Source organism: Ranitomeya imitator, chromosome 4 (assembly GCF_032444005.1).
Source record: "Ranitomeya imitator isolate aRanImi1 chromosome 4, aRanImi1.pri, whole genome shotgun sequence".
In the NCBI taxonomy this organism is placed as follows: domain Eukaryota; kingdom Metazoa; phylum Chordata; class Amphibia; order Anura; family Dendrobatidae; genus Ranitomeya; species Ranitomeya imitator.
This window is the reverse complement of record NC_091285.1, coordinates 330050457-330070616: the sequence shown is the minus strand read 5'-3', so window position 1 is coordinate 330070616 and position 20160 is coordinate 330050457. Positions and strand designations below refer to the sequence as shown.

Genomic DNA, 20160 nt, shown 5'->3' with positions numbered 1-20160 from the left:
CCTTGAAAGCCTGAGAGATATGGGTCATTTGAGACATTGGTGACATTAAAAATGTACTTTCTAAGGCAAAGCCAACAAATGCCAAAAAATTGTGGGATGCAGTCCAAGAATCCTGGGCTGGAATGACAGTTGACAGGTGCCAGAAATTGGTTGACTCTATGCAACATAGATATGAAGCAGTTCTAAAAAACTGTGTGTGTACAACTAAATATTAGGTTAGTGATTCACAGGAATGCTAAATCCACAAAAAAAATACATATTGTGAGATGGTAAAGAAAGGCAGACACTGCTATTTTTTAAAACAGCACAATGTTCATTTTTTATTTTCTGTAAAGTAGTTAAAAATTATATACATTTCTCTTCATGTTTTGAATGCGAAAACAGAGTGCAATGTTCCCAATGCATGGAAATAAAAACTAGCATAAAGATTTTGTGATTAACTCATGTTTTTGAACACACTGCTATTTTGAACACTACTGTACATGAAATGGTCATCCTCCAAACGCATCATGCAGCATGTTTAATGGATCGTAAATGAAAATATTTTGTACAGATTTGAGTGCCACGTTTTCTTAATTTTAGATGTACCTATAATTGTCTAAATTTCAGATAGTGCACACTTTAATACATTTGGCGCATTTGAAGACCGTCTATTTGGTCATGTTATAGTACTATTTGGCATCAGTATTTGTAAGCCAATACCAGGAATGAAAGAAAAATGCAGATGTGGTGACGGGTTTCTATTACACTTTTCCTCTGAATGTTCCACTCCTGGTTTTGGCTTACAAAATCTAACGTAAAATACTGACCAAATACTGAATGTGTGAACATGGCCTTTTAAGTAGTTAATGCGGTCTAATAAATTTGGCACCTATTTAAGGCCTCTTTCACACTTCCGTCTTTGCAGATCCGTTGCAATGCGTCGTTTTGGGAAAAAAACAGATCCTGCACACGTGCCCGCAGGATCCGTTTTTTTCCCATAGACTTGTATTATTGACGGATCGCGACGGATCCGTCGTGTTTTGGCGGACCGTCGTCTGGAAAAAACGTTCAATGTAACGTTTTTTGTCTGCGTCGGGAAAACGTGTCGCGACGGATCCTGCGGCATACGTCGTTGACTAGAATGGAAGCCTATGGACGCAGGATCCGTCGTGACACGTTGTATGACGGAATCCATCGCTGGAATCCGTTTTTTTTACATTGAGCATGCTCAGAATCAGGAATTTGTAGCCAACTGGCCAGACAGGCCCCAAATCTATATAAACCTGGCCTGGGGCGTCACCCCCAAATATGCCAGCAAGACTCCTGCCAGCCTGAAGATAGCCAGACAGTCAATATATTGGTTTCCCTATTTTCCAGTAGCCAATCACATTTGTGAGACTCCCATTTTTAGGCATGGAAAACGGATCCGTCAAAAAAAAAAAAAATAAAAAAAAAATGGATGAAACGGATGGTAAAAACGGATGCAACGGATCCAGCTTTTCGACGGAACTGTCTAGCGGATCCATCGAAATACTGGATGCGTTGCATCTGTTTTTCACTATTTTTGACGCATCCGTCGATACGTCGCGCCGACGCATTGTGACGGATTCAAAAAAACAGAAGTGTGAAAGTAGCCTAGGCAGTCTAGTCACCTATCAGAAGTTTTCCTTTGTGCCAGAAATGTGTGCCAAAATGTTGTTGTTTGTTTGGTGCTCAATGTCATATTTAGGCTATACCCCATTCATGTTAGATCATGCTGTCTTGTTGGCAAGGTGCAGAAAGTCTGAAAAGCACATTCAAAATGAGGTATATGTCATCAAAGATAGTTTTTGGTACAAACTGCCCAGAATGTTGGCATTTATCATAAATCTGCATTTGTCAAACTTGTTACGGTCTTCTGTTAAAACACATTTTCACTGAAAGAAATAAGGATCATCATTTTGAACTCATGATAAATCGCAACAAAATAAATCACTTCTAGGAAGCACGCAGCACTATTATATCAGGTAGTAATAGTACCGTATGTAGACAGTCAATGTGGTCATTCATTTGGGCAGAACATCTACTCATTTTAACATGAGGACATTTTGATAATTATAGGAGGGACAGATTTGCCCTGAACCTGATCTAAGCTAGTTTTGTGTAAAGTGATGGTCTGGCATACGACCTGGTATCTTCTTAAGACACACCTGTTGCCGACGGGCACAACTGCTTTCATACACTTCCAGCAATGTAAGATATGTAGATGCTACATTACTATTAAAGGGGATGTAAGACTCTTTTATTGGGTACTTCCACGTACAATCAGATGCTGGTAGTGGTCTAACATCACACATAGCAGTTTACATTCCTAATGTAGAGATACAATGAAAAGGTGCTTTTCAGATTAGCTACCAGATGAAGGTGTGAAATTCCGGTAACATTTTAATACATGATAAACATATTAAAACTTTACATAGTAATCATGTCAACGTGTACGTCATTGACACACAGCTAATTACATTTGGTCACAGAAAAAAAAAATCAGTGACATAAATAAAATTTTCTATATTCTTTACAAAATCATGTATTTTCAGTCATTCATTAACTGGTACATGTAAGGCACGTTAGAATGTATATTTATATAAAATAAATTTCGGAATATTAAAAAACAAAAAACAAACTCATTTCAGTTTGTGCTTCCTAATGGCAGCGTTCAGAACGCCATGAAAAGCTGTGTGGCGAACACCGCATTGCAGGACATCTCATGGCACTTTGTGGAGAATGGGTCACTTCACTTGACCAGTTGTTGCAACAGAAAATATGGGGGAAGCATAGGGTTAACTTCTTCCTCATGTGTTGAAATGATTGCTTGGCATATGTATTGCTTCACTATAAAACGACAGCACAAATTTCGTAGGTTTGCATAATGAATTTAAAAATGGCAATGCTTTCATCAACAATGTGCAATTACATCGGCTATAAAAAAAACGGTCCATTCCCACCGAGAACACAGGGCTCATTTGAGGCATAATTTACAGTAAAAACATTTCTCCTTTTCATCTTTTTATACTGTGCAAGACAAATGTGTGGAATTAAAAAAAAAAAAAAAGGCAAAAAGGGCATTTTAAAAAATATAACACTCTGTTCCTTAGGAAGAAAAAAAAGACTTCATTTCCAATTCTTCTTTCTCTCCCGCCAACACAATCAAAGGTCAGTGACTTTATTCTCTAACGCGGCGGCTATTTGTTGTAACCGGATTGCTAACTGCATGCGCTGAGCACTGGGATCCTCTTCTAGGGCGTTTATTATCTGCAGCACAGAAAGCAATGGTTAAAGACAGTCCATTAACCTTCCTAGCCCACAGTTAGCCACAATTCTACAGTCTGGGTGGTAACAGTGTCATATGTAGTATGGACAGAATTATGGGGCAAATCACAATTACACCCGTTATACACAGTAGAACCACCTCCATAGTATTGCACAAAAAGTAAAATAACCCATCTACACACCCTTCTCCCGTCCCCAAAAATGTAGTACCCATCAGGTTAGGATAACAATCTTGAAATTATTGAGACAATTGGCCAGTTAATGCGGCACAGAATTTTCATACAGTGGAGGGAAAAGAAAAGGCAATTTCCTGTTGAGATTTGCTTTTTATGTAGGCAATAATGTCATAATATATAATGTGACTTGTTACATCAAATATATGATATTTATCGTTTTTTAAAGTCTGTCATCTGTCATTGAAATAATCGGCCCTAAATCCCTAAATGTGTAATCAAGAAACATTTCTGAGAAATTAGACACGAGGAACCTTTATCTGTGTAGTGAAACAATCTATAAGTGTCGATACGAAGCCCTATAACACTCGCCACTTACCTCGTCATAATATTTCTTTGTATACTGATAGAGTTGGTGTAGTGCTACTAGAGTGTTCAATGATTCTGTATGTTCCTGGGGAGAACATACCAAAATATTAACCAAATGGCAAGAAACAAGAGATACAAACATTTACACGAATAGCTAAAAACAGCGGCAACACCCAATCTCTTCACTAATCCATGGCATACTAAATGAGATGCCTCCCATCAGTAGAATAATACTTGTGGACCGCATCCATTAAAACCAGCACAATCACATTCCAGCTTTACTACAACCCACCCCCCCTCACAAAATAAAGGGCATTGGGGTCTGGAATATTCTGTGCGTTCAATGGCGTGTGCTGCAGCTTTACATGCCACAGCTTATGCAAGTTCAAGGACCGATTATGCTGTAAAGCAGGCCAGGAGATTATTCCCTGGTTAATCGCCATCACTGCTGTCCCGTGACCCAGTACAGAGACATATTGTGTCACGATTAATGTGGTGGCACCATTTCAATTTCTTTATTAGTACAAGATACAGGACAGGGCACTCCGGATACAACATTGGCGCTGAAGAAAAATGGCAGCTTCCTGCAGTACTGGCAGTTGACACCAGTGTGGCAGCTCCTGGATTTTCCTTGCTGGACATTTTTTTTTTGAGAAACAATCCACCTAAAGTACTTCAGCCACAATGATTAACATAATTCCATTCAGTACAAAATGCAATGAATGTAAACGAACTGCTAAAATGCATTACAAATTACACATACCCTTGAAATTTCTGCTAAGTGTGTATTCATGTCCTGGTCACTAACTTGTATCATCTGACGGATTCCTTTGTAATAGCTGTCAAAGTTTAGAGAAAGAAAAAAAATAGATTTAAGCCATTAAAAACATCAACGGGAACCTGTCACCTGTTTTGGCCGATATGAGATACAACCACTACCTTTCAGGGCTGATATACAGCATTCTATAATGCTGTATACAAGTTCCCAACCCAACCTGTAAGGGAAGAAAAAGTCGTAGTTACTCACCGGTAACGGTGTTTCTCGGAGCCCATGACAGCACTACGGAGAGAGGGGATCCGCCCTTCAGGGACAGGAAACCTACAGATAAAAGGGCGGTACCTCTCCCTCGCATCAGTTGGTTTACAGAGCATCGGAGGACCTCCAGGTTAGTTTACAACAGAGAAAAAATCATATTACAACATTTCTTAAAAGAGGAACCCCGTGCCTATACTCATACTATATACACTATATAAATTATATGTAATTAAAGGTGCTCACCGCACACGTGATGGGAGGGAATAAGCGAGTGCGGTCATGGGCTCCGAGAAACACCGTTACCGGTGAGTAACTACGACTTTCTCGGTCTCCCATGACAGCACTACGGAGAGAATTGCAGAGACTAAGCTTAGGGAGGGACCACCGCCTCGAGAACCCTTCGTCCGAAGGTTAAGTCAGACACAGAGGCTAGATTTAATCTATAGTGTCTAAAAAAGGTCGATGGTGATGACCAGGTGGCCGCTTTACAGATTTGCTCTATTGATACCTCTGACCTCTCAGCCCATGAGGTAGCTACTGCTCTTGTGGAATGCGCTCTTATACCATCTGGGATCTCATTCCCCGAGGATGAATATGCCAAGACTATCGCCTCCTTTATCCACCTCGCCAAAGTACCCTTGGATGCCCGAAATCCTTTTCTGGGACCCTGGAAACAGACAAACAGAGAGCCTTCCTTCCTATACTCTCTGGTGGAATCTAAATATTGGATTAGGCATCTTCTGACGTCTAGATTATGGAAGTTCTGCTCTTTCTCATTTTTTGGGTTTGGACAAAAGGATGGCAGGGAGACTTCTTGTGACCTATGGAATTTTGATGCCACTTTTGGCAAATAGGCCGGGTCAGGTCTAAGAGTGACTCTATCATCTAATATTTTAGTGAAGGGTGGATTAGAGGATAAAGCTTGAATGTCACTTATTCTGCGTGCGGATGTTAACGCTACCAAGAGAATGGTCTTAAGTGATAGAGTTTTTATGGGAATCGTCTCTATGGGTTAGAATGGAGGACCCGTTAACGCCGAAAGGACTAAATTTAAGTCCCATGAGGGCACTTTCTGAGCGACTAATGGCTTTGATCTTGTCACCGCCTTAACAAATCTAATTATCCATGGGTTGGCCGCAATATTATGGTTGTAGAGTGCTCCTAGAGCTGCTATTTGTACTTTAAGAGTACTAACCGACAACCCCTGTTCCAGACCTTTTTGTAGGAACTCCAATATTTTAGGAATTGAGGGCGCATCTTGGACTTTTACTTTGGAGACAGACAGAAATTTTTTCCATGTTTTCCCATATATTCTAGTAGTGATGGGTTTTCTACTTTTTAACAACGTGGTGACTAAGTTATCTGAGAAACCCCTTTCTTTTAATAGTCCCCGTTCAAAAACCAGGCTGTCAAATGTAAGTTCGATTCCTGTGGGTGGAAGATCGGCCCTTGATGTAGAAGGTCTGGTATATTCGGCAGGACCCATGGGTCCGAGACCGAAAGCATCCTCAGCCAGGAGAACCACGTCCTTTTTGGCCAGAACGGGGCTATGAGGATCATTTTCGTTTTGTCCTCTCTGACTTTCCGAATGACTGCCGGGATCAGAATAGTTGGAGGAAAGGCATACGTTAATTTTTGGGTCCACGGAATCATAAAGGCATCTAGAGCCTGTGGATTCCCTACCGGGTTCAGTGAGCAGAATTTGTTCACTTTTTTGTTTTTGTGATTGGCGAATAGATCTATTGTCGGTGCTCCCCACATTTTTGTGATCTGATCGTAGATGGATTGGTTTAGAGACCATTCGCCTTGTTTTAACTGAGACCGACTCAGGTAATCTGCTCTCTCGTTGTTTGAACCCTGAATGTGTAGCGCAGAGAGGGATAGTAGATTTTCTTCCGCTAGGTTGAAAATTTTGGCTGAAGAACTCATGAGTGCCCGAGACCTTGTTCCTCCCTGGTGGTTTATATACGCTACAGTCACTTTGTTGTCCGAAAAGATTCGGACATGATGTCCCCGAATATAGGTCAGAAAAGAAAGAAGAGCTTGAAGTACTGCCCAAAGTTCTTTTTGGTTTGAGGATGCTGATAGTTCCTGGACTGACCAGGTTCCCTGAGCAACTCTGTCCCCCATGTGAGCCCCCCACCCTGTGGGACTCGCATCGGTTGTTATCACCCGGGATATTTGTGTCACCCAAGGAACTCCCTTTGATAAGTTTTGGGTTTCCCCCCACCAACGAAGGGAATGAATAACTGAAGAATTCAGGGTGATTTGACCTTCCAAGTTGTCCTTTAGTATTGACTGCCATTCGAGTACGTGCCACTGAAGTTCTCTTGTGTGGAACTGTGCGAAGGGTATCGCTGGTAGGCATGAGGACAGAGAGCCTAGTAGCGACATTGCTCTCCTTAGAGTCATGGAAGGATGGTGAAAAGTTCGCGTTATCATAGCTAATATGCTGTCTTTTTTGGGGTTTGGAAGCCGACATTCTTGGACTCGGGAGTCTAATGTCAGACCTAGGAACTCCTGTACTTGACAGGGTTCCAACTTTGATTTTTTTAAGTTTATGAGCCACCCCAAGTCCGTCAAAATAGTCATTACCCGGTCCCTCTGTTCTTTGCAACTTTGGGCCAAGTTGCTTACAATGAGAAAGTCGTTTAGGTAAGGGACTATGAATATATTTTGTTCCCTTATGTGGGCCATCATTTCTGCTATTACTTTTGTGAATATTCGGGGAGCTATAGAGATCCCGAACGGAAGAGCTCTGTACTGGAAAAATCTTAATTGTCCTTTTATGGAAACTGCCAACCTTAGGAATTTTTGAGATTGATTGTGGATGGGCACATGATAATATGCATCGGTTAGGTCTATCACGACCATATAGCAATTTGGAAACAGGATTTTTATGGTGGACTTTATTGTTTCCATTTTGAATTTGTAATTTTTTACGTATTTGTTCAGGTTTTTTAGATTTATAATGGTCCGAAAGGACCCATCGGGTTTTGGAACTAAAAAAAGAGGGGAGAAAAACCCTTCTCCTACTTCCTGAGGGGGGATTTCTTGAATTACGGATTTTTGCAGTAGGGAAATAATTTCTTTCTCTAAAGCTGCTTGTTCTGCCACCGAGGATCTTATTTTCGTTTCTATATACTTTCGGGGAGGAAAAGAAATAAAATCTATTTTTAGACCGTACTGTATTATGTTTAGAATCCAGGTGTTGTTGGATATTTTCTTCCAGGCGGGAAGGAATGATGTGAGTCTTCCCCCCATCGTAGGCACAATGTCATTTGGAGGGTTTTTTGTCGCGAGAGGTATTGCCAAAGAGGTAACCTCTATCCCTTCTCCTGCCTTCTTCCCATTTATTCTGCTCCCTGGGGGGTCTGCGGCGGAAAAATCTCCGATTCCGAAAGGACTGCCTGAATGGGGCTGGGCCCAAATTTGGAAACCCCTTCTTTATGTCTCCTGCTTTTTGGAGGATGTCATCCAGGGTTTCTCCAAACAGAAAATTTCCTTCGCATGGAATAGAACATAGTTTTAGCTTTGTCTGGAGATCTCCAGGCCAGCTTTTGAGCCATAATGTTCTTCTGGCTGCGTTGGAGAGAGCAGCGGCCTTAGATGTTAACCGTACGGAGTCTGCTGAGGAGTCCGCCAGGAATGCTGCTGCTGCTCTAATTGCAGGGATAGAATCCAGTAATTTATTCCTGGGTAGCCCGTCTCTAATTTGACTTTCTAATTGATCAACCCACACCATCAGAGATCTGGAGGTGCAGGTTGCCGCAACAGAAGGCCTCAAGCTACCGCCAGCCGATTCCCATGCCCCTTTAAGGAATGTGTCTGCTTTCTTATCTAAGGGGTCCCTGAGGGTACCCATGTCCTCGAACGGGAGCGCAAATTTTTTTGAGGCTTTTGCCACAGCTACATCCAACTTTGGCGCCTTATCCCAGGAAGTGGATGCGTCATCTTCGAAGGGATACTTCCTTTTAAGTGAGGGCACTGAAGAGTTTCTCCTATCTGGTTTCTCCCATTCTTTTTTAATTAGGGATTGGACATTGGGATTTAGAGGAAAGGTTTTCCGTTTTTTTTGTCCCAAGCCACCAAACATTACATCTTGGGCCGTTTTGTCAGATTTAGGCTCCTCCACCCCCATGGTAGCCCTAACGGCTCTCACTAAGGCATCCACTTCCTCGAGTGGAAAACAATGTCGGCCTGAATCTTCCTCGGAGGAGGAGTCAGAATCGTCCGAATCTGCGTCTTCAGACGAGGATCGGACAGAGTGAGATTGTACTGATTCCTTTACTTTATCTTTCCCTTTTTTGGAGGAAGATACAGCATTCTGAACCTCAGATCTAATAATATTTTTTAACTCGGATGCAAAGTCGGGAGTCTCCTCACATAGCACGCGCTGAATGCATGATTTACAAAGCTTTTTGTCCCAGGCTACTGGTAAAGCTTTGTCACAGATGGGGCAGGATTTGTTTTTCCTTTTCTCCAACTTCTTCTTTCCCTATTAAGGGAGAAGAGGGAGCCCTATTATAACATATACATTCACGAAGATCACTCACCATTCGGACGTGCAGGCAGGTACCGGTTCTGGAGGGGGCCCTGGGTCCGGAATAGAAGGTTCCCGAGGAGGTGATTTAGTCTTCGCAGCAGACCTGCTGCGCTGTGTAGAGCGGCTGCTGGACCTACTCCTGGCGCTCTTAGGGTCCGTCTTCTTATGGTGCTGCTGCCTCGGCTGAAGCTCCTGTGGATCGCTGTCCTCCATGATTTACAGGGAGATGGTGCGACAACTGTGTGTGCACCATCTCCCTATTTGTATTTGGCGCCACCTCTGCTGCCTCGCTCGGCGTTCCCCCGCACTTCCGGTCCTGCGTCACGTCCAGGGAGAAGAGAAGCTACCGCGCATGCGCGTGGTGATGACCCGGAAGTCCTGCCGCATTTCCGGAGCGGCGGCCATCTTAGTACACCCGGAGCGTGCGCTTATCGGCACAGGAGCTCCGGGTGATCAAGCGCCCCTTCCTCTCTTCAGAATCGGCGGCGTTCTCCCTCCGCTCACCCTGAAGAACCCCTCGGTTCCAGCGGTGGCGGCTTCGGGAGCCGGACAAGCCGCGGCAGGAGCCTCCTCGCTGCCGGAACTCGACCGCCCGGTCCCGGTCCATCGGTCTTCATAACAGGTACCACCGGAAAGAGGTTCCCTGTTCAGGGACAGGAAACCAACTGATGCGAGGGAGAGGTACCGCCCTTTTATCTGTAGGTTTCCTGTCCCTGAAGGGCGGATCCCCTCTCTCCGTAGTGCTGTCATGGGAGACCGAGAAATAACTATTATACTCACCTGCGGGAAAGGTCCGGTAAGAGGGGTGTCACTCTTCTTGGACCAGCGCCTGCCATCTCCTTACAATTGCCGTCCTCCTTCTTGCTTCGTGTGGATCATCCACACAGGTTCCTCGGCATCACGCTCCTGCTCAGGCGCTCTTCTCTTCCCTTTTGAGGGCAGAGCAAGTAATGCAGTGCGCAGGAGCAGGGAAAGGCCAAAAGCCCCAGCGCATGCGTACTGCAGTACTTTACTGTGCCCGAGTCAGGTCAGAGAAGAACGCCTGCGCAGGAGCGCAATGCCACAGAGACTGTGTGAATGATGCACGGATGCGTCATCTACATGAAGCAAGAAGGAGGATGACGATCGTGAGAAGATGGGAGGAGCTGTACCAAGAGCGCCCCCCCAGGTGAGTATAATGTAAGCTTTTTCCCTTCGCTTACAGGTCGGGTTGGTGGGTTATATACAGCATTATAGAATGCTGTATATCAGGCCTGAAAGGTGATCACCGTATCTTATAGCGGACAAAACCGGTGATAGGTTCGCTTTAAAAATGTAAAATCCCACAGACCTTGTACACATCAGAGATCTGTATTTATGACTGGAGATCTACTTTAATTCAGTATAATTTCTTTTCTATAAAATGTTATGGTCAAGTTTGGCTGTGTGCACTCTTGTGCTCTGTCAGGAAATGTCTAATTACTTGAAAAGTTTCAAATGCCGCTTCATGAAAACCTAAAAATGTAGGTTTTATCTAAGGGTTTTCCAAGATAATTTTTATATCTCCCTAAGCTTTTCCTCGGTAATGTAGGCATACCTGTACCATACTTATATGAAACCTGCTGACCCTGTGTGACATTATATGTGCTGCGAATATGAGCTGTGACATCACTCTGGTGACATTACGTACACGGCCCACATGGACTTCAGCTGAACTGCATTGCCCAGTATGTGTAACATCCTTGCTGACTTTTACATATGGGTAGTGTGGAAGTTCTGGGATCATGCATGTCACATTTCTTGCACTTTCAGCAGTACAGAAGAAGTTGAATTGTTCATGCAAGACCCCCGATGTCAATTCTGCTCTATCTCACATTGGGTTGAGGGGGATCAGGTAAGAAAGGGTGAGGATAGTAATTCTGAAAAAGGTAAACTGTGGCAAGCAGAAGACAACTTGATAAGGGAGACATTGTCTGTATTGGAATCACAATCTCGTACAGCAGCAAAAAAGGTTGCAGATCCTCACAGAGCATTTGTAGAGAGGCTAGGGCAATTTGGGGGTTTTAGATTTTGACATGGGTCTCAGAAAACACCTTTAAAAATGTATTGTCAAGTTGTGTCTGTAGCAGCACACAACTCTATAGTCTCTCACTTCAATGTTGCTGGGGGGCACTCACTCTTAACAGCAGCTCTGTCAGGTTCTGAGAGAGAGGCAGGTAAACTGCTAACTACTGTATAGAAATCAATGGGTTAAGGCCCCTTCACATTTAGCGACGCTGCAGCGATACCGACAACGATCCGAATCGCTGCAGCGTCGCTGTTTGGTCGCTGGAGAGCTGTCACACAGACCGCTCTCCAGCGACCAACGATGCCGGTAACCAGGGTAAACATCGGGTAACTAAGCGCAGGGCCGCACTTAGTAACCCGATGTTTACCCTGGTTACCATGCTAAAAGTAAAAAAACAAACAGTACATACTTACCTACAGCCGTCTGTCCTCCAGCGCTGCGCTCTGCTTCTCTGCTTCTCTGCTCTCCTCCTGTACTGTCTGGGAGCCGGAAAGCAGAGCGGTGACGTCACCGCTCTGCTTTCCGGCTCACAGCCAGTACAGGAGGAGTGCAGAGCACAGCGCTGGAGGACAGACGGCTGTAGGTAAGTTCTGGACTTTCCTCAGCGACCAACGATCTCCCAGCAGGGGCCTGATCGTTGGTCGCTGTCACACATAACGATTTCATTAACGATATCGTTGCTACGTCACAAATAGCAACGATATCGTTAACAATATCGTTATGTGTGAAGGTACCTTTAGAGTGTCAGCACCTTGGCATGGAATGTTACTACTGTGCATTCTCGCCACATGCTGGTAGTTGATCCCCTTGGAATCAAGCTGTACACTATGTAAAATAAAGACACATTGCAGGAGAACAGCAGCAGAGAGAAAAAGCAAGTCATTTGCAAATTTGCTTATTTTTATGCTGTCTAACTACCAATTTCATAACATGAGCATATTTCTTTAAGGTGTACTCAAAATTTTAAGAATTAATACAATATAAGAACTTACTCTTCCACCATTTTCTTGTATGTTGAAATCTCCTTTGCATAGAGTAACTTGTTGCTGGGGGATTCCTGCAGACGTGAGAATTAGAGCGTATAAATCACTTCTGTATGTCTAACACACACATACAAACAGTATCCCATTGATGTAGCAAACGCCATTTCATACTCATCCTCTCAGTTTAATGCCATGATTTTGCCATGGCTTCATTTAAAATCTTTCATCTTGCAAAGTTCTAATTACAAATATTAGCTACATTTTGTTAATCCATTCTAGTGCTCATCGACAACCCCTTTTCCAAGATTCTTCTCGTGTAAAACACCTATTTTTCCCAGGCAACATGCAATATTGCATCGTGACCATTCAGGCAAATGATTGTCCATGGAAGACAAAAGTGAGTTCAGAACAGCAGCCCCTCATGAAAAGCAGCTCTCAATTCAGGCTCAGAGAGGGGTCCCAGATGGAAGATATAAACAAGGAGTATATAAACATGTCTTCATAAGCAAAACCCTTTCAGACAACATGTATACATTATATGAGATTAAATGGCATGCTTATGATTAACAAAGGCTATTAAATGTACATTCTTTTATTTTTTTGTACTGTTAGCTCACCTTCTGGTGATACAAGTGCAGCTTTATAGTTGTATGTATCACTCACTCCTACAATGTCTAGGTTTACTCTATATACACACAGAATATCTAAAAAGAAAAGCTACCGTATACCTTTAGCAAAATCAAATTTAGGAATGAGATTGTTGTCTGAGCAGATCTTCATTTGTGCAGACTGTCAGCTCTGCACAGACAATGCCCAGACGAGCTGCCATCTATAGTGCGCACTGCATGGTCCTGTCACTGACGCCGAGGCTTCCTAACTCAACATGGCTCCTACTTGCCTGCACAGCAAACATGACATGTCTTTGCGGATTTTATAAGCTGGAGAGATGAAGGAATTGGATCCAGATGATACACATCAATGAGTCGGTTCACTTACTCTGCTTAGCTTGTGCTCCGTCCTGCTGCAAGCATCCATAAAAGTCTGTGCAACGACTGACAAAGAAGCATCGACTACTTGGTGTACATGGACATCAAAGATGAAGTGAGGGTTCTTCAGTATGTTAACCCAAAACCGTAGTGATAAACTGAAAGGAAGAATTCAATCATTAACAGTTGTCTGGGGTATTTTTTTTTTTTTTATTTTAGAATATATTTTTTTAGAGAAACGTGGGGTATATCTGACATATACATGGAGCTCGCGTGCTGTTCCCTGCTGGTCATTTGTGACATGTCTTCAAAGTAAGATCACTACTACAGCAGCCAATCACTGGGCTTAGCATGAACGATGAGCTCAGAGATCGAGGGTCACAGGGTGTGGGATTTAGGTCACTTATTCAACCAAAAGGCGGCAATGGAGTGGTAGTCGGTAAGTAAGGCTGATTTTAAGAGACAAAATACCAAGACAGTTCATTTTATTCTGGTGCCCAAAATGCTATTTTGTAAGGTGATTTTCATACTAAAGTTTTCTTACTCCACAGCCTATAAAAAGGACTCCTGCATGTTACTGAATCATGCTGAAGGAGTTGCAAAAATCACTTCCCTTTGTCTGTTATAGCTTAATGCTCTGCAACCATTGGGCAAAGCTGCACAACAAAGAATTTCATCTATGCCCATCTTGGCATGCATGCTACACAATACTGGTAAAACAGAAAGCTCTCTGGTTCCTTCTACATGGGTAAAATGTAAAGAAAACAAGAATGCAGTGATCTGGAAATCTCAAATATTTCTTGCTCAATAGAACATGAATCACATATCAGAAGTTGAAAGTCAGACATTTTCCATTTCATCTGAAAAAAGTAACTCCTTTAGAAACTGATCGTAGAAAAACATCTAAAAAAAAGATGGTACATGGTTAACAAAAGGCTGGAAAAGTAAGTGGTACTAATGAAAAGCAGCTGGAGGGTCAACCTTCAAGTCACAAACGTGTATTAAAAAAAGCATGTTAGAGAGGCAAAGTCTCCCAGAAGCAAAGATGGTAAGAGCTTCACCAATCTGTGAAAAACGGTCTAAAAAATATTCTTTAATGTAAAATTGCAAGGACTTTGAATCCTTTCATAGTATGTAATGTAGATGGTAGGTTATTCACGAATTCTTGAAAAAGATGTACACAAAGAACAAGGCAAATATTGGTTACTCGTGATCTATGGGCCCTCAGTCAGCATGGCACTAAAAACAGACATAATTAAGTAGTGCAAATCACTGCATGGGCCCAGGAATAATTCCAAAAATCATTGTTTGTGAACACAGCTCACTGTACTAGCCACAAATGTAAGTTAACCAAAGATTGCACACTGAACTCCAGGTAACAAACCAGTTTTACAGTTTATGGACAGTGTAAAATGTAAGCAACACAGATTTTTATATACGGCCCATTGGGGAAAATGAAAATTGTAAATGCAAAGCAACATTTATATAACTAACTAAACAGACTTATCTGACTGACTGTTAACCTGTTAAATGCCACTGTCAAACTCAGAAGGCATGTCAATCTATGCACCCATCACCGCCCCCGTGACACGATCTAAGGGAACTGATGGGTAGCCATTACTGATGAGCGAGCGTGCTCGAATAATGTGTTATTTGAGCATGCTCGTGTCTTCATCAAGTATTTTCTGCGTGCTCGAAAAAAATACTTGTGTCGCCGTGGCTGCATGTTTCGTATTGCCTACTTGTTAAGCAATCCCTGCCTGTGTTGTTGCAGTTAAACAGCCACAGGACATGCAGCCACCGGCGACTCGAAAATATTTTTCGAGCATGCCAAAGTCACTCTGTTAGCATATGAGCATGCTTGGATAACACCTTATCTGAGCACGCTCGCTCATCACTAGTAGCTATGACAGCCTGTTGAAGACCTCCGTGCCCGACATCACAGAGCTCTTCTGAAACCCCATCTGGACTTCAGAGGAGACCGTGATTTTTTTTACAATATACAGTAATACTGTAGTATTGCTGTATACAGCATAAGCGATAAGACGACTGCAGTTCCTAGTCAGCTAATAGGTTTAACAAATACATATGTACTGATGAGGAGAATCTTGATGCCAGGTCATTTTTACCACATAATATACACTGTAAAAACAGTTCCCAAAAAACAATATCAGAATTGCAATTTTTCTCAATTTCACTGCACTTGGATTTTTTTCCCGTTTTCAACTACACCATCTCGTAAAATGAAAAGTATAACTTTCTCACAAAAAACCAACCCTCATGTCTATGTGGACAGAAAAATAAATAATAAAAATTGTGGCTCTTGGAAGAAGGGGAGGAAAATACAAAAACTGAAGTTGATCATGTTGGGAAGGGATTAAAATGGACTGAAGCAAAATGTAAAGGTACTGTCACACTAGACGATATCGCTAGCGATCCGTGACGTTGCAGCGTCCTCGCTAGCGATATCGTCCAGTGTGACAGGCAGCAGCGATCAGGCCCCTGCTGGGAGATCGCTGGTCGGGGAAGAAAGTCCAGAACTTTATTTCGTCGCTGGACTCCCCGTAGACATCGCTGAATCGGCGTGTGTGACACCGATTCAGCGATGTCTTCACTGGTAACCAGGGTAAACATCGGGTAACTAAGCGCAGGGCCGCGCTTAGTAACCCGATGTTTACCCTGGTTACCAGCGTAAAAAAACAAACAGTACATACTTACATTCAGCTGTCTGTCCCTTGCCGTCTGGTTCCTGCACTGACTGCTGGCCGTAAAGTGAAAGCAGAGCACAGCCACAGCGGTGAGTCACCGCTGTGTGACTCACTGCTGTGCTCTGCTTTCACTTTCACTTTACGGCCAGCAGTCAGTGCAGGAACCAGACGGCAAGGGACAGACAGCTGAATGTAAGTATGTACTGTTTGTTTTTTTACGCTGGTAACCAGGGTAAACATCGGGTTACTAAGCGCGGCCCTGCGCTTAGTTACCCGATGTTTACCCTGGTTACCGGGGACCTCGGGATCGTTGGTCGCTGGAGAGCTGTCTGTGTGACAGCTCTCCAGCGACCAAACAGCGACGCTGCAGCGATCCGGATCGTTGTCGGTATCGCTGCAGCGTCGCTAAGTGTGACGGTACCTTTAAACTGTTCTGTGGTCAGATGAATCACAGCTTGAAATTCTTTATGGGAACTACAGTGTCCTGCGGACTCAAGAGGAGAGGAACCATCTAGCTGGTTATCAAATCATATTTTAAAGCCTTGCATCTCTGGTGGTATGGGGTTTTGTTAGTGCTTACTTGATGAGCAGCTTGCACATCTAGAAAGGCACTAATAATGCTGAGCGATATATAGAAGTTTGAGAACATCATATGTTCCCATACAGACAGCATGGCTTCTCAGAAGAGTTTGGGTTATGAACTTGTCTGCTGGAATCCAGACCATTCACTAATAGTAAACATTTGGTGTTTTATGAAATGAAAAATCCAGCAAGAATGATCCAACACTATTGAGCAACTATAATCATACATCAGACAAGAATAGGACAACATTAGTAATAAGCGAATATACTCGTTACTCGAGATTTCCTGAGCATGCTCGGGTGTCCTCCGAGTATTTTTTAGTGCTCGGAGATTTAGTTTTCCTTGCAGCAGCTGAATGATTTACATCTGCTAGCCAGCATAAGTACATGTGGGGATTCCCTAGCAACCAGGCAACCCCCACATGTACTTATGCTGGCTAACAGATGTAACTCATTCAGCTGCTGCAAGGAAAACTAAATCTCCGAGCACTAAAAAATACTCGGAGGACCCCCGAGCATGCTCGGGAAATCTCGAGTAATGAGTATATTCGCTCATCACTAGACAACACCTCTCACCCAAAACTCTAGCAATTGGTTTGCTTACTTCACAGACATTTACAGAATGTTGTAAAAAGAGAAGATCCTACACAATGGTGGACATGGCCCTGTCCCAACTTTTTTGAAATGGGTTGCTGACAATTTCTAAAATAGTTAAATAATTCAAATGAAATGGAAAAATGCCCAACTTTCACCTTTTGATAAGTGATCTATGTTCTGTTGTGAATAAAATATGGCTATGAGAGATTTCAAAATCATTCATATTCAATTTGAAGGTGGCTCAGTATGCAAATAGCACAGTCACAATGAAGAAGATTGGTGCAACATCTGTGAGATTAAAGGTACCGTCACACTTAGCGACGCTGCAGCGATACCGACAACGATCCGGATCGCTGCAGCGTCGCTGTTTGGTCGCTGGAGAGCTGTCACACAGACAGCTCTCCAGCGACCAACGATGCCGGTAACCAGGGTAAACATCGGGTAACTAAGCGCAGGGCCGCGCTTAGTAACCCGATGTTTACCCTGGTTACCATCCTAAAAGTAAAAAAAAAAACAAACACTACATACTTACCTAACGCTGTCTGTCCCCGGCGCTGTGCTCTGCACTCCTCCTGTACTGTCTGTGTGAGCACAGCGGCCGGAAAGCAGAGCGGTGACGTCACCGCTCTGCTTTCCGGCTGACCGACGCTCACAGCCAGTACAGGAGGAGAGCAGAGCACAGCGCCGGGGACAGACAGCGTTAGGTAAGTATGTAGTGTTTGTTTTTTTTTACTTTTAGGATGGTAACCAGGGTAAACATCGGGTTACTAAGCGCGGCCCTGCGCTTAGTTACCCGATGTTTGCCCTGGTTACCAGTGAAGACATCGCTGAATCGGTGTCACACACGCTGATTCAGCGATGTCTGCGGGGAGTCCAGCGACCAAATAAAGTTCTGGACTTTCTTCCCCGACCAGCGACAGCACAGCAGGGGCCTGATCGCTGCTGCCTGTCACACTGGACGATATCGCTAGCGAGGACGCTGCAACGTCACGGATCGCTAGCGATATCGTCTAGTGTGACGGTACCTTAAGTCATTTAAAACTTACATATTAGCACAATATGCTACCCAAATAATCATCATAACTTCAAATAAACATGACGTTTGAAGAATAGTCTGCTTGAGGTTATGATAGAATGGAGGAGGATTCGGGCATCTGTCTCTTTCCTATCCTATATTCAGGATTTGTATAAAAGATAGCAACCTTTTTGGGGAGCAGATGCAACTTACCCTATATCTAACTTTTAACCCTGCTGTTCTGTTGGTCAAAAATGACCGACTTTGAACTTCAATATTCTTTAAAATATTCAAGATGCGGCTCTGAAACCCGTGGCCGACCGATCCATCCTCATTTAAGTCAATCAACCACAAGTTTCAGAACCGCATCTTGAACACCCCAAAAAATACCAAAGTTCAAAATAGGTCTCCCCAGACCGAACAGAACAGCAGGGTTAAAGGTGTAAGTAATAGGATTAACTTGAAGCTACTGAAACTAAACGTTTGATTGTAATTAGAAATAATAATGTTTCCCTAGTGATGTCATACCTGTTTGTTTTCCATATGTGAACCGTATCTTCATCTTTGATTTCATATTTCTCTGCTTGTTCGTCCAAAAAGTCAAAAAAATATTTAACAGCTGGAGGTACCACTTGATTGGAATTAAGGACACTGTGAAAAAAGTTATCTACAAATTGCTGGAGCGTACCCTGGTTAAGAGAAAAAATTATTAGCTACTGATCAACATATACTAACCTAATCTGTTAGAAAGCAACTGCACATAAGGCAACGTTACCTTGACAGACAGAAGCCTTGTCAAATAGATTTCAGTTATGGCCTTTGTCTGTTCTTTCGCCTTCATACTTCCCCTTTTGGATTTACCGTCATCAACTTCATCTGCTGGACGTACAAGATGCCATACTTTGTTTTCATCTTCTAGTAGGGCATGCCCTAAGTAGGAGGTAGACAAAATGTAGTTTGTTTCTTTAAGTGACATCTTTTAGAAGTACTTTACGAAAAAATCATTTTTTTTTTGCTGTTTGGAAGGGAAAATATACATAATGGAAAAATATTTCAGTACGTAAGGGAATATTAGCATCTCGCTCAATTTTTCTAAGAAGTGTTCTAGTAAATTGTTAAAATAACTGAAAAGTTTATTCAGAAAATGAATAAAAATCAGCCCTTTGGCAAAGATGAAGTGCAGTGTCTGTTCCTGTCTATGGTTTGAATGGGCCACTGAAATGGAGCAGATATTGAAGTTAATAAGGAGTTTTAGTTCTGGAGTTACAAAGGTTGGCCTAGCCATCTGTTTGCTGAAGAAGCAAGAATGGTGAGCGGATGGCCACATGAGAAGCACTTAGGGAATTATTTGATTAGTAGGCTATGCTGATCACACTCAGTTTCTCTGCTTTTCACTCTATTTTAGCGGAATCTTTATGCCAACTTAAAAATTAGTAAGTTTTATACTTGTTGGCCATTATGCTGGACCGGATGAGCACAATGCATTCTTTGTTCACTTTATATGATTGTCAGATGTTTTCAGGTTGAGATGACCCTATGGGTGTCACATCCTATAGGTCTAAGAAGGGGTGGTTATCAGTCTCCACACCAACCTACAATTCAACCCTTAAAAAAAAAATACACTCGAAACTCTTGCACAAGAATGGGAAGCAGCCTATATGCATGCTGAAACACATATGGATGGTTTCCAAGCTTTAGCAAAAAAAAAAAAGGGTCAATGGTCCCTGAGACCTATAGAACAGGGGTTCACAATTTGCTTCCCAGGGCCACAAGTGGCTGGCAATGCCATTCTGGGTAGCCCTCAGCCATATGGACAGAAAAATGCTT

At 42.9% G+C, this 20160-nt stretch overlaps 1 protein-coding gene across 5 annotated transcripts in view; it reads right to left on the bottom strand.

The window, feature by feature from the left end:
* Positions 1–2241: 2241 nt before the first annotated feature.
* Positions 2242–20160, bottom strand: part of PLXNB2 (plexin B2) — a 304814-nt gene continuing 286895 nt past the window's right edge. For all 5 annotated transcript variants that reach the window (XM_069764921.1, XM_069764920.1, XM_069764922.1 and 2 more), the window contains 7 exons: positions 19109–19263; positions 18862–19022; positions 13442–13589; positions 12455–12519; positions 4597–4672; positions 3844–3918; positions 2242–3273 (listed from right to left, as the gene is read on the bottom strand). In XM_069764921.1, coding sequence (XP_069621022.1) covers positions 3169–3273; positions 3844–3918; positions 4597–4672; positions 12455–12519; positions 13442–13589; positions 18862–19022; positions 19109–19263 — 785 coding nt within the window. In that variant the 3' untranslated portion in view covers positions 2242–3168. The remainder of the gene's footprint in view (positions 3274–3843; positions 3919–4596; positions 4673–12454; positions 12520–13441; positions 13590–18861; positions 19023–19108; positions 19264–20160) is intronic.